At 41.0% G+C, this 18,338-nt stretch overlaps 1 protein-coding gene across 1 annotated transcript in view; it reads right to left on the bottom strand.

Annotated features, from left to right (window-relative positions):
* Positions 1 to 1,715: 1,715 nt before the first annotated feature.
* Positions 1,716 to 18,338, bottom strand: part of ZDHHC6 (zDHHC palmitoyltransferase 6) — a gene marked incomplete at both ends in the record, with an annotated part of 54,883 nt that continues 38,260 nt past the window's right edge. Inside the window, one exon of the mRNA XM_082002129.1 lies at positions 1,716 to 1,855. Coding sequence (XP_081858255.1) covers positions 1,716 to 1,855 — 140 coding nt within the window. The remainder of the gene's footprint in view (positions 1,856 to 18,338) is intronic.

The following is an 18,338-nucleotide window of genomic DNA, read 5'->3' on the forward strand; positions in this document are numbered from 1 at the left end:
ATAGTGGAAATTTTCCAGCCACCTATAAACTATGTTTTTCTAAAAATCCTCCTCCTCTCTCCCAATTCATCAATGTACACCGAGCCAGCATTCCCTAGGAAGACAAGGCATTTAACATGTTAAAGTTGCGGATGAGAGGAACGTGGTCAGTCTCAGCTTCTCTCTGCTTTTGCTGCATGTTAAGATGGACATTCCCCCATTAGTTTGTCCCATTTTCCTTCTAGCAATTAATCATAATCTGCAGAGCAAGAGGATTCTAAACTACGTATAGTATTGATTGTTCATATGCAATAAAAGTAACCTGCTAATTACAGACACCCAAAGGACTGATATTTTACTGCAAGTTTTTTTATAAATATATGATGGTAACAGCCTTGCTCACATTGAAACCAGCAGGATCCAAGCCTGCCTGGGGAAAGTCTGCTGTTGAATCAGAGTTCAAGCTCCGGTTACACCAAAGCGCTTCCACAAGCTATTGCACAGACAACAGAGCTGCATCATGACATAGTATCTCAAATGTGGTACTTTCCAGGCTGGTGAAGAAGTGGCCATACCTCTTCTTCCATCAGCTGCCACCCTCTTGTGAGAAAGACCTTGTAGTATCTACTGGAGGTGATATCGCTGAGGCGTCTGTGCTCCCTGAACACTCTTCAGCTCCCAGCAAAGCCCAGAGAAGACATTAAAACAGCTTTCAGTACAAGACTTGCCTTCCTCACCCTTATACTGGCTCTTTCACTGGTCCTCAGGAATCAAGGGGGATTTTAGTGGGACTTAGGACAGACGGATGAAGTAACTACGTTACTTTTCAAAGGTGCATTGTGCTTGTGCATGTTCAAAAGAAACAGAAAGCACATTCGAAGGGAGGCGAGCACCAAGAGTAGCCTGCCAAGTATGTACAGCTCCTGTTCTCATGCCACATCTCTCCCCTCTGCTCAGCAGCCTTTCTAAATATGGGGTTTTTTCTCCAGAGCAGCTGGGCTAATGAGCTTGGTCAAGACACAAGATCCACGCTCCTATTCCCAGTTTTGGACTAAATCATAATGACCTGGAGTTAAAAGGCAAAACAAAAGGTTATTCTGAGAAGTGTCTAAGATGCTCAGGTCATTTTGTCAAAACCGCCTGCATCCAGTTTGGACGTACTGGTCTCAACCTCATTTAGCAACAGTCAAAACAGTATGTTTAGCTACCACCTCAAAACACAGCTATAGCTGGTATATGCTCACAAGCCCTGCAACCACCCCTCCAGGTACAACCTATGATGGGAAGCAGCCTGTTGGTTAACTCCAATTGTACAGAACCAGGAAAAATATTGAATGCTTACAGATTTTATTGCGGTTTTAGATTTGCAGTAAGTGCTCTTTGATCTCAGACATCCTTTCCATCATTTAATTTTTTTTTTTTTACAGACACAGCCCCATGATTTAACATTTCCTTTACAGGCATGGCATACAGCAGGACTGCGTCATGCAGGTAGGCCAAGTAAGAACACACCTTAACCAACAAATTTAAACCAAAGTGCAATGAAAATGTAGCAGACTTGAGATGCTGCTTGATATTTGCCAAATCATTTTCAGTTAAAAGTACATTTAATTTTCAATAAATACTGAAATACTGTCCCAAATGCAGCTGTGATTCCAGACCGTAATAATTAATTGACAATCCATATCTAAAACTAGCTAGTACCATTCTTCAAGTCAGAAGGAACAAAAACATGCCTAGAAATGTCCTATGTCACTCTTAGATGGAGTTTGGGATTCCTTAGTCCCTGGGGACTGAAAACCACACACAGGGGCCTCAGATGCACTTTGGTTGGATACAAGCTTATTCAGGTATGCAAACCTGGGGAAATGACAAACTGGGAAAAGGAGGAGGCTTAATTAGGATATTATGTTATGCAAGTGCTGTAAACAGGGAGCACAATGTCAGATCTCTTCCTCTGAAGGAAGGGAGCTGTGAAAGGGCTGTCCCTTCAACTCTTTTCTAGCCCTCTTCCAAAAAATCTAAATAGCTAGTAGATTGCCCAGGGGAGCCGAGGGTGACCAGGAACACATGCTCATGGCCTTTGAGCACACAGCTGTTCTCAGTGCATCCTCCAAGCAGAAGTCCTGAAAAACAGACATGACGCCCCTCCTCCGGCATGCAATTAGTAACTCCAACATTTAATCCAATCGATCCCCTGGAAAAGGCTAGAAATGAAAGTCAGCTCACTGGTGGGCTGTGAGAACTTTAATGCATTTATTTGTTTATTTGTTGATTTTCTCCTATTGACCAACAAATGCGTAATCAAAAAGTTGTTAGACTTACTGCATTGTTGCTGACCTTAAACTGCTGGACAACAAAGACAAGTTTACCATTTAGCAGATCTGTTTAACTTCAAGCATAACTGACTGACATCTAAAGAGCTACAGATTAAAAAAAAGGTTGCAAGGGTGAGGGGGAAGTGAAGAAACACATACAAGCCATTTTCCTTCCCATCTGTCACAGAACAGAAAGAGCTACTGATCAGTACTAGTATTATGTGAAGCAAATTTGTCACCACATAGCAAACACTTATGTACAGAATTTAACCACAGACGTGTCCCTGGAAAGCCACTGGGCTGTCTGTAATTGAGGAAGTAAACATGTATGGCTTGAATATCCGTTGGCTGATGATCAGTTAAAGATCTTGTGGTGATGGAAAATTAAGTGCTCTGTGGCAGCTGGAAACTGCCACCATTATTATACCCGTTATTTACTCCTGAAAGTAAACCGCTTGGAGGTAATACAAGAAAGGATTGCTTTTTATGCAAAAAGATTGCCAGCCGCAGGCTCCTCTTTGCTGTACAGAAAAATAATTTCTTCCAGAATATCAAACCAAATCTATCAAGTGACAGAAAAATCCTTGTGAAAAGCATTTCTTTGAGTAACGGTGGGTAGAAACCTAAACCAGCACAGAAACATCTGCAAACAAGACATCAGTGACAGCTAAAGACAAGAAGAAACAGTTTCATTCATCCTCTCCTCTCTCCTCTCCTTTTGCAGAGGAAAACTCATTTTCAAAAATAAATATTTTACTGAAAAGCTGTAAAATTTATTAAAACTTTTTTTTTCTGGCAATGTTGTGATATAAGCCAGAGCTTAACCAGTATCTTGGAATTGGGCAGCTTCCAGTTAGACAAGAGAGCATTTTACCATTTTTTAAAAATGGAAGAGGGTATTTTTCCCTCTTTCAAAACTGTGGGACTTTTCAAGAAAACAAAAAGTCAATTCCCCATTTTTTTTCCAAAATGCTGAAAAAGTTAGAATTTTCCAATGAGGAAAAGCAACAATAACAAGAACAAACTTCTCCTCCCACCACCACTGCTCAGAGAAAATATCCAGTTTTAATGCCCAGAATTAGAGACAATATCTATCAAATTCCAGCCCCTGAGTGTCCAGGAGTAACTGCTGCCTCCAGAGCTTTCCCAAGGAAGAGACACATCCTTCACAGGCATAGGGTTTTCCTTCTACTACTCCAGTGTCTAGGGAATGCAGGTGGCTGGGAAGGCCACCTCGTTACAGTGGGCATTAACTAACGCTGACAAGCAGGGATGGCTTGAGCCCTACACAAACAGATGAGTCATGGAAAAGCCCAGGAGGGCCGGTGCAGACTCCTTTCCTGCTCTGTTCTGGAAATCAGCAGCCTGGCAGGTATGCACAGCTCACCCAACACTCTTCATAAACCCAATCCACCAACTACCTTTCTGACCACAAACCCTCACCATGGTGGCAATTAATAAAATGCAGTGTCTGCACATATCTAAACAGCCTGATATGGGGAGGAGGACAGTTGTCTACATTCTCTCTGATCTTTTGCTTTTACCTGTATTTTCTGATTTGTGTCACTTTCTGTGCATTTCAGGAAGGACAGAAAGTTACTCTTCTGATTTGCACTGTCCTGTTGAAGTACTGAATGTGCAGTCACATAATGTCATGAGTGGGAATGATTTAGGTCAGAGTTTATTATATTCCTAAATAATCTAGGAATTAATTAAGATTACCACTTAATCTACAGTAAATAGAGCAAAGTCCTCCTCCTGCAGAGTTAGGAAGCACCACGCAAAGGGAAGAGCGGCACATGCTATCAGCATGGTCTTGGGGCCAAGTACAGCGCCAGCAAGAAGTCCATCAAAAGATCATTTATTTGTGTATAATTTACCTAGTTAGACTCAATGACCTGTGCTTGGGCTGTCTATTGCTGCAATAGAGAATTATAGATCTTTCTAATGTAACATGACAGAAGATACCATACATGTGTTTCAAAGATGATATAACCAATGACTTTGGGTACTACATAAGAAGCAGACCTTCAATGAACGCAGCTTCCATAATTCGTGCACTTCCAAGATGCACACAGCAGATTCCTACAGAGCTCAGATGCAGACTGCTATGAAATGGTCCTGAATACAGACACCCTAATTAGAGATATTCCAACAACTGGATCAGATATCCATTTAGAATCAAAGTTTTGCTCTGTGTCGATAAATGGCATTTTTAAGCTACTGGTTATTCTGGATGCAGATGCCATTTGTCTCTGCGTCACAGTGTTAGGCACACAGTAATTCTTGCTGAGTGTTCTGACTTGGGCTATGCTACTGAAGTGTGCAACGTAATGAAGTTACTAAAACAAATTGTGAAGAGCGTGGTTGCAGTGTTAGTCACAATAGCAGTTTTCAATATTCACTAACAGCACAATACCTAATCTGCACTCTAGCACGAAGCACAACTGTCCTGGTTTCAGCCAGGGTAGAGTTAATTTTCTTCATAGAAGCTAGTGTGAGGCTGTGTTTTGGATTTGGGATGAGAAAATGTTGATAAGGTGCTGATGTTTTGAGTTGTTGCCAAGTAGTCAAGGACAGTCCAGCTTCTCATGCTGGCCTGCAGCGAGCAGGCTGGGGGTGCACGGGGAGCTGGGAGGGGACACAGCTGGGACAGCTGACCCAGGCTGGCTGACGAGACATTCCATACCATATAACGTCATGCTCAGTATATAAAGCTGGGACAAAGAAGAAGGAAGGGGTGGAGGGATGTTCGGAGTTATGGCGTCTGTCTTCCCAAGAAACCATTACAAGTGATGGAGCCCGTCTTCTCTGGAGATGGTTGAACCCCTGCCTGCCCATGGGGAGTAGTGAATGAATTCTTTGTCTTGCTTTGCTTGCGTGCGCGGCTTTTGCTTTACTTATTAAACTGTCTTTATCTCAAACCATGAGTTTCCTCACTTTTACTCTCTGATTCTCTCCCCCGTCCCACCGTGGGGGAGTGAGGGAGCGGCTGCATGGTGCTTAGTTGCCAGCTGGGGCTAAACCACGACAGCAACATTTCCTGTCTATAAAGCCTCACACGTTTTCTCCAAGAGCTAGTAAGAAATATAAATCATCCTTTAAACAGCTAACAGTAGGGACAGAGTCCACACAGTTTTGCAAACACCGTGGTTTTGGGAACCACATATATCCTCAAGAACTGGTAGCATTCTACCAAGTGTTTATTACACACTTGAATATTAACCATAACAAACTAGAACCATTTACATACTGTTAAAACCCAAATATGCACTAAGGAAATAATCACCGCTTGCAACACTATCTCATTTCTGTATCCCATAGTATGAGAGACAAGTGCTGTGCACTACAGTCCTTTCTTATCTCAGCACAGGACTTTCTTCCCTTCCTAGGTAAAAAAGGCTAAGAGTAAAATTCTGATCAAGTCAAGCTGATTTGTACTCATTTTTGCTCCCCTAATGCATTCCTGCTGACACTTTGCAAGAACACCACTGACAGATTGAACAGGCAAAAGAAAACTGTATTTAAACTGAAACTTACTGCTACCAGCAGATGATATGTACTTGACGTTTTCCTGGTGAAGGGTTGCATCTTTTGTCTTGTATCTGAGCTTAGCAGCAATGGCGACATTGACTGATCTGCTTTCCCACAGAGGTCCACAATTCATCTGCTTAATCCTACACAGCAACTTCAGGTGAGCTTCCAAGTAATACAGCAGAGATCCAGCTGGAGGATGTTTATAAAGTACTTCTAATCGCTGTAGAGGGAACACAATTTTGACAGAAGTGTCAGAGAAGGACAGTGTCCAGTTTTGCTGTCTGGTCATACCCAAACATCGGGATATTTCATTCAGAAGGCCAAAAAAAGTACCGTAGAGATGAGGACAAGAAGATGGCCTTTTATTTTGTGTCAGAAAATAGAAGGCAAAAGTTATTTTCTTGTGCAACTCTGAATTGTTCCATAGTCTTCACTAATCACAATTCCACAACTCCACCTACAGTACAGCCAGATAACTCCTTGTCCTGAGAGAAATTTTGTCAGTAAAAAGCTGTCCTGTAAACTTTCCGCCTCTCCACCGCTCATGAAAGAAAGTCTGCCAGCCACCCATATATACAGATCAACCAATGAAGCTTGCTTTTAAACCCCATGACTCCGTTATCTGTTGGCATTCTTGTACCTTCATCAACAAATGTGAGCCAATGTCTTCAGCTCCTAGGAAAGTGAAATTGCTCACACTACCTTATTCCCTCTAGCAGGGCTGAAGTTTACTGCTGTTATCCTTGGGTAGGATACAGCAAAGGAAATTCACTCCAGAGCAGCAAATAATAAGAACAATGCTTGAGGGCTTCTCAGATTTAAAGACACTTCACAGGTTCACACAGGCAAAGTCTAAACACCCTGCAATTTTATTCAGTGGTTTATGCACTCTACACTTTCACCTATTCAGCAGTGTTATGTCCTATGCAACATCCTGTCTTTTTCATAGTGACATTTCCTTCATCATTTTTTCCTACCCTTTTGACAATAGGAAATAAAACTACTTTCCAATTTTGAAATCAAGAACAAATGGATGACTTCCTCCCCATGATGGTTTCAGGAGGATTTTCACACAGCACCTGTTAAGCTCTAGAAAAAATATATAGTTATGTTTTTTTCCCAGGTCTTTAACCCACATACACTTGTTTATCCCTCTATCAAAACATTACTGTTCTTTATATTATTTCCCAATAAAACCAAATGTCAATGTTTTTGGCCTGACATTCACACTGAAAGGATCATATTGAAACTGAAGAGCTTGCAGGATAGTTAAGGATGTAGCAGATAACAGTGATTAAAAACAGAGGGCAGAGGTAACTATATAGGATCACGTGTTACTAAGTAACACTTATGCAATCAGCAAATAGATCTTTTTTTTTTCCTACGATGTGTCTCTGTATCAAGACTTATATCCAGTAATTCAAAGGGGCTGAACAAGTTGTGCTCTTAAGTAATCTCCGATTGAAAAAAAAAAGAAAAAAAAATCATTTGGTTTGGGAAAAGAAAGTCAATAAGAAATGAAAAAAAGGTAACCAAGCAAACAAAAATGTTGCAAGAGGAAAGCTAACCACTCTTCCAGAGAAGCAGGTCGTGCTGTTTGCACCAAGCCCGCGGCAGCACAGAGAACTGCATATTCCTCCCTGCAACCTGAGCCGGAGCCCAGCGAGGCAGACGCGAGCAGGAGTAGCTGCATCAGCTACTCTCTCCATCCGGACTCAAGGAGAAAGCCTTACTAAAACACTACAGCAAGATCCCTGGGAACGTAGAGCCACGGCCCACACTTTGCTAAAGAATAACAATTCCTGCAGCAACAGGCAGCTGCTCAAGCTTCAAGCCATGCAAACTGGGGAAGCACTGAGGGGCACTTCCCCCAGCCCCTCACAGAGATCCACGTAACTGGCAGTCACTTAAACGCGTTGTCTTAAGGTAACTGGAACCACCAACAGTAAGGGCTCTCTGGATGAAAAGGTTATTTACTGCAATTTTAAACTCTATTTTAACTCTGGGCATTGAACCTCCACTAGAAAAGTTTCAAAAAGCATATGGAAACTCTCCACTGTAAAAGTGGCTTCATTGAGAAAATCCTTTTCCAAATCAATGCAATTTAATTGGAAAAATCCATTCCAGAATGAAATTCTTCTTCACTGTATAGATCTATAGCAAATCTACACCACTTTCTATAGATCTTTGAAGCCATACTTGAGGTGATCTTGTAATCACATAAAACATACCACTAGCAGACCAGAAAACCAGTTGGTAGGCAGTGCCCCATTAAAACAGTATTTTCAGGTTTGTAAGCTTGTGGGTAGGCTGCGTAAATCACTAAGGTGAATGCACTGAATAAAAACAAGTAATTATTACATGAGGGTGTAGCTGTCACAGTATAAAAGATGATTGAGTAAGCAGATTGAACAGCAAGGAGCAAGAAGCTAACAACAGTGCTAAGGAGATTACAGAAACAACAACTGATATTCTACTGAAAGAGGTGAGTGATCAAAGACAAAAAAATTAAGTAAAAAAAAATGTTGCTTGCTTTGTCCACTTCTTGGGCCAATGTGGTCTTGGCAACTGATGGTGGTGTTACCACCACCACAGAAGGTGGTATTAACAACTAGCTGATGTTAACAACTCCCTATTGCCACAGAATTAAGACTTCAATGATATTGTTGATCTCTTCTGCTCTCTCCTGTGACATGATGCATGTTTTGGTCTTTCTAGTAAGCTCATTAAAAGATGCTAGGAGAGTTTTGTGATTTTATAGATGAGGAGTATCTTCTCTAGAATACCTTGTTCCATATACCAGTCTTGACTAACAACTCCTATATGATTATTTGCTTTATGCATTTGCACTTTGGGGCTAGAGATGGAAAAAAGAAAGGGGATGGAGAAGGGAAAAGAAGAAATTCTAAGTTCCTAAATCTTATGACAACTATTTTATATATGGAAACCTGTGAGATAATGAATCAATGTGTACTGGTATGTATTTTTGAAGAGCACGTGGACTTACTGCAAGACTGGAAGAAAGCAAATAGCACTGCAACCCACAAGAAAAAAAGGAGGATCCCAGCAACAGGATGGATGCTAATTGTACTTATGAACTAATGTACTTATGTACTAATGAAGTAGTACTAAAGTATATAAACTACACCAGTGACTACACAGAACTAAGTGAAGCCATCAACTATACTGCCTGGATACACCATCCCAGACAAACATCACAGGTGTGGGATCCCCCCCCCCTTTTTTTTTTTAAACAAACATGGATTGCAAAATTTGGCGTTAAAGAAAATGCAAATGAGATGAAATCTGGCTGAGTGTTACAGAATTGTTTCCTAACGTGTCATCTTGCAAAAACTTAATCTGAAAAAAATAATGTAAAAGCACCAGTGTGCACCACTTTTGAGTGAAATGGAAGAGAAGAAAAGTAAAGAAAGACTCATTGTTTCCAGTACTTGGCAGAATCTCCAGAGCCCTGGGTTCTCCTGCAGCTTTGTTGTGAGGCTGAAGTCAAACACCTTCTACATTAGTTCCTGCTCTACCTTTGAATATGGGACCCTTTCCTTACATTTGGTCAACATTACTTGGATGCATTACTCTAGTATGAAATAATTAATGATATTACTTACACCAAAGGTATTCCAATAGTATGTGGGTGTTTAAAATGAAGTATGGTACGTGACTGCATATCAGGAGGAAGTCTTGCAATGACCTGCACTCCACACCATGGGCTGAAACACGAGTAAGCTTGGGACCTCAGCACCCAGAAGAGGACAAAAAAGGGTGTTAACCACAGAACAAGTCTTTTTTGTAGAGTATACGCAGCATATGGAGCAGATAGTGCTTACTACATTCAAGCGGTTTTTAGTCTTTACAAGTTACTGAAAAGACCAACGCTGTTCACATCTTCTTCTGTTAATTCAGAATTATGTGCTAAATACTCATACAATCAATGATTCATTTCTCACTGATGATGCTGATTTGACATTACAGAATTTATAGCATTTATTGCACGCTCCTGCAATCAAAGGGACAGATTGCATTTTATGATACAGACATAGGCCCTGCTTGGATGCCATAATTGCCTCAAGAAAGGTTTTAAGTTGGATGTTACATAAAAAAAGATGTGGTGTTGTGGGAATATTTCTAGCATTTGCCTTCCTATTGCATACTTCTACCAGGAAGCACCTTCTTTGGATTGCCACAGAGCGAGTCAAAATGCTGTGTTTACAGTCATAGGGAATTCATTTAAAGCTGCAGACGGACTGTTGGAGAAGCTCAAAGTGCAGTCTTGAGGCAAACCATACTATGGCAGATGTTGTGTCTGAGAGGTTAAGAAAGGAGCAGGCTATGTGCTAAAGCAGCAGCAATGCTGTGGAGCTCCAAGTGACCTCAAAGACAGCATCGTCCCATGGTACAGAGATTAATCTTGGCAGTGCACACTGCGGGGTGAGTGAAATACACACCTCAGGCTTCAAAGGTACTCGAGGCAGCATGAGGCAGTGCCTGAAGTGCCATCCCAGGATATACAAGACTGGGGCTGAAAACACAGTCTGTTTCTGACTAGTTAAAGTATTTCTTAGATTTGTATCAACTGTGGCAAATCATATTGCTAAACACCCAAGCCCAGTTGGAAAGCGCCAAGACATTGTGCTTCAGCATTTCAGAAGAAATAACGCATCTGTGTTCAGCTAAGACTGTCCTCTTGCTTTTAAAGGTTTGAAAGATCCTCAAAGCCAAGTAGAGCTCAGTCAGCTTTCCCAAAATGCTAGAGACAAAAGAAAACCCCTTACCAACCAGCTCTAACACTGGTATCTTCTAGAAAGTACTTTGTAGGAAACACCCTGAACTGAAATCAGCTCCCTGTAAAACGATAGAGCTGACTGCAAAAAGCCTTTGGCAGCAACCACTGAAAGCTGAAGAGCTCAGTGCCACTTCAGCGCTACTTGCCTGGGTTTGCTGTTAAGTGCTTTCCCTTCTGTCATTTCTTAAAACTAACAAACAAGCCCACTTCCCTCCCACTTCCTAACAGAAAATACCCATTTCATAGCACAAGCAACATGCTTCAAGATCTGGCACAGGCACAAAGCAATCCACATCAAAGGCAGGTCTCACCACAAGTGGATAAATAGTCACAGGACCACCATGTTAACACTATGTTAACTAAACCAAAAAACTTACACAGAAGCATTAATTCTCAAACTCCTCCCCACCCCAAATTTCCCAGCTTGTTGTCACAAAGACTCACGTCCTTTTAGCAACCACTGGCAGGAGACTGGGGTGCCACTGTAATTTCAGTATTTTTTACTGAGGGAGAAAGTATTTGAGCATCATGCTCCGAGATGTGTGCGCTGCAATAACCTATGAGCTCAGAGGCAGAAGAAACATGTCGGGGGGGATGGAGCTCCCTGATAAAATCCTCCTGGCTCCTCAGAGCAATAGTCTTCCCCCAGTGCATCCCTTCAGAAAAGCCTGGAAAAGGAACACAGTATTTTTGCATCTACTGGAAAGCAGCAGTCAAACTGGGTCTTACCAAGGATGACAGATGCAAGTCTGAGTCAGATATTAGGCAAAACCTTCTTCCACGCTAGTACAACCCATTGAAATTGGGAAGAGATTGCTCCAAGCACTATTCTCAAATAAAAGAACCCCAGAATCACAGGACTGGGGGGAAAAAAATAGCAAACCACAGAAACACATACTCCACCTCAGCTGCTTTTGAACAATCTGGTCCAAAAGGGCTGAAACATTCTCCTGCTGAACCTGACAGGTGAAGGCATTAAGAGACTGCTTGGCATCACAAACACAATCAGCATAAACAAAAGTCAGGATAAAGTTACTGTGCTGGTTTTGGCTGGGGTAGAGTTAATTTTCTTCACAGTGGCTAGTATGGGGCTGTGCTTTGGATTTGTGCTGGAAACAGTTTTGGTAATACAGAGGTGTTTTCATTACTGCTGAGCAGTGCTTACACACAGTCAAGGCCTTTTCTGCTTCTCACCCCACCCCACCAGCGAGCAGGCTGGGGGTGCACAAAAAGTGCACAAAAAGTTGGGAGGAGACACAGCCGAGACAGCTGACCCCAACAGACCAAAGGGATATTCCATACCATATGATGTCATGCTTAGCACATAAACTAGGGGAAAGTTGGCCAGGGGCCCGCTGCTCAGGGACTGTCTGGGCATCAGTCAGTTGGTGGTGAGCAATTGGGTTTTTTTATATTTGCATCACTTGTCTTTCTTGGGTTTTATTTCTCTCTCTTTTTGTTATTCTCCTTTTCATTACTATTTATTATTACTATTATCTCAATTATTAAACTGTTCTTAATCTCAACCCATGAGTTTTCTCACTTTTACCCTTCCAATTCTCTTCCCCCTCCCCATCCTGCCGGGGGGAAGTGAGCGAGCGGCTGTATGGTGTTCAGCTGCCAGCTGGGGTTAAACCACAACAGTTACCTAAGGATAACCTGTCTGAAATGACTGTTGACAGCAATCTGGACAGCTGAGCCCAGCTTCTGGCTGCATGTGGTTAGGAAGCATTCCAAGGTGCTTGAAACGCCACAACAAGCTCAAAGGTGGCTGGCCCATGAACCAAGGCATTGGCAAGATTCACCAGAGCAAGAGCTACTGCAGCACTGTAACAGACAGGAGTCCTTCCTTGGGAAGGCAGACCGAGACCACACTGTCATCAAGCGGCAGTACACCCGAACCTGAGACACTACACTTTCCCCTTATTCCTCTTTTTGTTCTGCTGGCTCCATCTTCTTTGCTTGTCACCAGATCTTAATTAAATAACCCTAATTAATCAGAGCATTTTGATTTAATCGTTTCAATGGCATCCTGAGTTTGGACTCAATATATATTGCAACTCAGGGCAGGTCAGATTTTACAGCTTGTCATGTATTGTTTATCACACTTTAGTTGGAAAGAGAAAAAATGGGTTGCAGTATAACACTAACTGAGAGATGAGGCAAGTACCACTAGCAGCAAAATGAAAGATTGCCTCAGTGTTAGTCTTGTTTATGTCTCTCCATCTAAGCCAGCTGCATAGTGTGTAATACAGGCAAGGCAGAAATTGTCTTCCTGGACAGAAAAGTCTAGCAGGTGACAGGAGAATGAAGGGTTACTAGGGTTTGTTTGTTTTCCAAATATTTCTCTTCGTTCTCCAGTGAGAACTGAATGAGCACCTGCAGCCTTGTGAAGCAATGGATGTGCTTCCCTGCTCAGCTCGCCATTAAACACAACATGCATTCACATTTTATGCAAGATGACGGGTGGTTTAATTTGCTTTGAAACTGAACGCAACAAGAACAGCCGCAGAAGTTCCAAATCCTCCAGCAAGCTAGGTAAACACCTTCAGATACCAGCAAAAGATCCAGCAGAAGCAGTAGATGTCGCTTGGTGCTCTCCATGTTGCTCAGGGTACTAGCAGTGTCCTGCAGAAAAGGGCGACCAGTGGCTGCTCCAAACATCTACTGGCATTTTTTTCTGCCCAAATAATTTCCTTTGACCTTCAAACTTTTACACAACCAAGACCTCACAAGTAGTCCAATACCACTGGTGACAAAGGTCATGAAACTACCCAGGCAGAATAGGCTGCTTGTCTGTTTACAGCCAGCATGAATTTGTTTTCTGTTCTCCTGCATTCTGTTTACTTGGTAATTTTTTTCCTCATTCTGTAATTTTTTTCTTTTTAACAAACTTCCAGCACTGCATATCCTCCATTGGACATCAGGAACAAATCCAGCATGGTTTACTGGTACAGTGACCGAGTCTCATTTTATTTTGTTCACATGAAATATCCCACATGCTCTGAAACAGAAGATGTAACCCAAACAATCTATGTCTGAGCTTGCCCTGAATAGGCAGCTGACAAAACACAGTCATGCACCCTAGATACGGCCTTGAAATCTTCTAAGAAAAGTTTGCAACACAAACAGTAAGTCCCTTCCAAATCATCTGGGGCTGGGACACAGATCTCGAGGTAACTCAGCATAGCCATCTCAGTGTGTTGCTACATAAGATCTAGTAGTGTTGTTACTCAAAGGTAACTAGGTGATTACAATTCAAACCACAAGCTCATAAAAGATGTAGAATTTTACCTGATGCATATTGTCCTGAAATCATTTACCATTAGAATCATTGCAAGATGAGCTGCAAGTTCAGGTCCTCTAATCCACCCCCTACCCGAGCCAGAATCGACTATGCCCTACACTGGCATATACTTCTGCTGCCATTCTAACCCAAGAAAAATCCCTGTTCTTTGAATATATTTACTGCAGAGTCCTCTCTGTCCGTAGCAACTTAAATCTGGGAAACATCCTAGCTTAAAACACAGGAGAAGCCTCATCAAACACAATGGAAATTCAAGTAAAGTGTCAATGCTTGTAAATTCAAGTAAAGTGTCATGACAAGTCTAAGTGATTTTTCAGGACTTCTCACAGGCTCAAGTACCTTTTGAGTATTATATTTGCTGTAGCTGAACCAAAAAGCATCAAACTGATCCCTTCTGCAAGTCCATTGCAGTGACTGCAGTGTAAATGCCATAAATGTGCATTAGAGCATGATACACACCCATAAATCATACACTGATTAATCAGGTAGACGAAGTCATTTACTCACCTCATTCCAAACCCTTACTAAACATGACCCAGGGGTTATAACCTAGCCACAGGAAGTACTGATTGCCTGAATTTGAATATCACTACCTTTTTTCTCGATGTATTTCCCTGAACTGCAATATACACCTACATATTTTTAGTCAAGCAAATGTTTTTTTTCAAGGTCAGTAGCTTCAGCTGGCACAAAAATGAATTTGACAATTCTTTATCTGAACAATCTTGAAAAGCCACATGTGCTATTGAAATTACCTCAGTCACAGTCTCTAAATTTCTGAACCTACTTTTAGGCACCAAAACGCAAGTGCCTTCATGAGTAATAAGCAACTTCAACAAGAAAGGCTTAATTAAAATCTAAATCCAGTGTAAAGCAATGTCTCTTTTTGTGATCTTGCACTACAATGATCTCAAAAGCCTTCTAAAATTTAGCTCCAGTGGTATAGTTCAACAGATCTCTAAAGAAACATGTACAATTACTTTGAAAATTAAAGACCATGCCAGTACTTATCAGGCAGCATAATTCTTTCGTCTTTTAAATCCATGCATCTAAGGGCGTCCATAGAATTAAATCACAAAAGCATCAGACATCTTATCTCACAAAAAGCCGTATCTTGAAATTCTTATATGCAGCCTGGTCTTTAATTGGGACAAAACTGACCCAGTCAAGGCTTAAGCTGAAGCACAGGTAAAAAGAAAAGATTTTAGAATATTATAGGCATTCTGCATCGTTCCAATAACAATGTGTAAGCAGAAGGTCTGCTGTATTTTAAAGGCTGATTGTTACCGCTGAGCTCTGTATTAATTTATAATGGCACCTCATCAATATCAATGGCATTAACTCTAGTCTGAAAGGAAAAAAGAGCCCCTACAATATAGAGTCTTTAATTTAGAGATGGACCCCAAATGAGATCAGAGCTCCTCAGAATATCGAAATAAGAGCTGAAGTCCAAGGCTTATCCTTTGTGTTAAGCACAGGTGAACAGATGAGGTCCAAGGCACAACACATGCAAGACTGCAACAGACATCTTAGCAAACCAATGTATTTACTACTCCACCATCAAAAGCACGGTATCTTAAAAAAAATGAAAATCATTGCTGGCTCTCTTGTTCAGCTAAATTACTCCGAACTGACATTGACAAATCAAATCTTCATGGCTACCTATACTACATATGAAATTTGTTTTTTTCAACAAAAATTTAACCACCTAAACAAGTTACAGCACTGTGATAACACTTAAAAGCAATCCAAGTGGTCTTTAAACTTTCCTCATCTAAATATTACACGTCAGATATTGCTCACTTTGAACATTAGCTTTTTTCTCTTTTATTAGTCCCTAGATCCAAAGTCTAAAGTTGCTAAGAAAGATTTACTCCCGTTTTTTACTTCCAGTTTGAATGGTCAATAGTCAAAGTCTCTGTTCATAAACTGTCACGTCTGCTTCTCTTGCCCACATTTTACCCTGGCAGTAAGGGAGGTTAAGTACAGCAAAATGTTCAGGTAAATGTGTAGGCAGAATAACAGAGCCAAACTATGAAAACTGCTGAACAAATTAATCAGAAGCTTCAGTTCTTGGATCACGTTTCAGGATTAGATTTGAAAGTCTGGAGTTGATGCAGAAGCCAAGCTCTGCATGGACAAATTACAACAAAATTGTGTTGAGTTTCAAAATGTCATCAGACACGCAACTTTGGTAGGCAGTTCTCATTTTCATCAGGAGTTAAATACCATTAAATCTTCAAGCTCAATCTAGGCTCATTTGTATCCATTGTATCTGCCCACTTCATGTTTAAGCAGCCTCTATCATGTCATTAGAGGACGAAAAGACCTGATAATTTAACCTGTCCACAGACTTTCATCAGAGCCTTGCTGTCACAGCCATGCAGCCAGGCAGAATGTGTGCTGGATGGTCTCCAGAGTTAACAGGCAGTATATGGCATTCAGTGCTTTCGAGACAGGAATGGCTTTGCTTTGTTGGAGATTACACAGAGACAGCTTCACTAATTTTTCATCTATGATTCTTATCAGGTGGAATAGAAATGATCAAGGCCAAATATTTTTTTTGTGTCAGACCTTAGAAGAACTAGTATTTTGGGAACAAATTCTGATCCCAAATAGACCAATGTAAATCCACAGTATTACATAGTTTCCAGTCAAAATCAGAAGAATTATCCATCAGACGTTATGCTTAGAGTCAGCAAGTCAAGATGCAAATCAGATGCTTTCAGTTTCTGCAAAGTGACTGGTGCCAGTTCATACGTGTGTGTATTTAACACCTACAGTTATCTTAAAAGTCTGTTTCATCTGGTTTTAAAACCATAAACACTTACTGGGACACATGACTCAAGTTCTGTATGAAGAGAGGAGAATGCAAGATTGTCAATGGTATCATGGAAGCATCAAATTCAATCAGATTCTTCCATTTCATGCAGCAGCCATACCAGCCAACAAAATAAGTTTGCAGCTGCTTTCGGGCACCACAGAGCAACTGCTAATATTCAAATGTGCAGTCTCATTAATTGTTCTAAACAGTTTAACTACACATCCACCCCGTTTTATACAAATACTTTTACACAGTAAGAGTGACTTATAATATCCTGGCAACAAACTTTACTACTGTCAGGGCAATTATTTAGGCTGAAGGGTTAGAGTTTGTTTCATGTTTATCACTGAACCGCCTATTGCATTTGAGTAGATTTCACAAGACCAATAAAAAAGGCTTCTTATACGTTACCTAGAAGAGATTAAACTCCAGCTTTGTGTGGTAATGACCTTTAGCTCTACTCTTCACAGCTCAGACTGGTTGCACAACCTCAGCAAGAATCACTTTTAATCAGCATTCAGGGATACCCCACAGCTGTACGTTCACTGGCAGAGATCTAAAATATGCCTGTGAATCCTGCTGTCAGTAATGGAGCTGGAAGAAAGCTGGCAGAAACACTCTTGATTTCTTTTGCTCCCTTTTTGTGCATATTCTTCGTCATTCAAGTGTCAAGTGAATTGCACAAAGGGCAAATGATTACACTGCTTGTATGATATTTGAAAGAAGTGTTAATGTGACTAGTGATACTTTAGATAAGCACAGAAAATTAATCTAAACAGAGAAGGCAAACTATTGAGCTTTCTATCACCTATAAAAAGTAGCAACAGAAAATTTGGATTATCAAGTGCTTAAAAACCACATTCATGCAGAGACTTCTGTCAAAAATTAATACTTTTGAATAAATATTTTGAGCCAAAACCTGCTCAGAGATTTAAAAAATTCTAGCTTGATACAATTTATAGGGCTCCTGCTAGTCTACAGAGACTTCTTCATGTCGTTTGTCATCTGTTTTCTTCATAATTTAGTCTTGAGAAGAAAAATTACCAACATTTTCATTAACTGAAACCATTTTTTTCCAATCTGATGGAAAAAAGCATTTGCTAATACTGAGTAGGTCTGCCTTGAGCTCCTCTTTTTCAGAACTGGGACATAGGTGATGTTTCCACAGCTGATCTAGTCCCTTTTATGTCATTGGTCATATGCTTTGGTCACCGACACCACAAACTACGGCATCACTCATTCAGAAACAACAAAGAACATAATGTCCACAGACAAGCCTGCACTGCAGACTGTAAGCCCATGTGTCTTCTAGGGCTTGTGAACATGTTTTTTCACACCTGTTTTCAAAACAAGCTGAAAAAAAACATTACCCGCCTTTAGCAATTCAGCCAGACTTTTGATCACAAACCCAGCCTACCCTACTCAGAGATGACACACTCACTGCTCAGAGTTGCTTAGGACTCCCAGAATGGTTTTTGATGGTGAACTAATCGATAGTCTTCATTCATCAGGAAGCAACTATATAGGCGAAAGGTGACAAAACACTAGAACTTGGATTAAATTGCTGTTCAA

The sequence above is a fragment of the Phaethon aethereus genome, assembly GCF_964289735.1.
Source record: "Phaethon aethereus genome assembly, chromosome: 7".
Classification (NCBI taxonomy): domain Eukaryota; kingdom Metazoa; phylum Chordata; class Aves; order Phaethontiformes; family Phaethontidae; genus Phaethon; species Phaethon aethereus.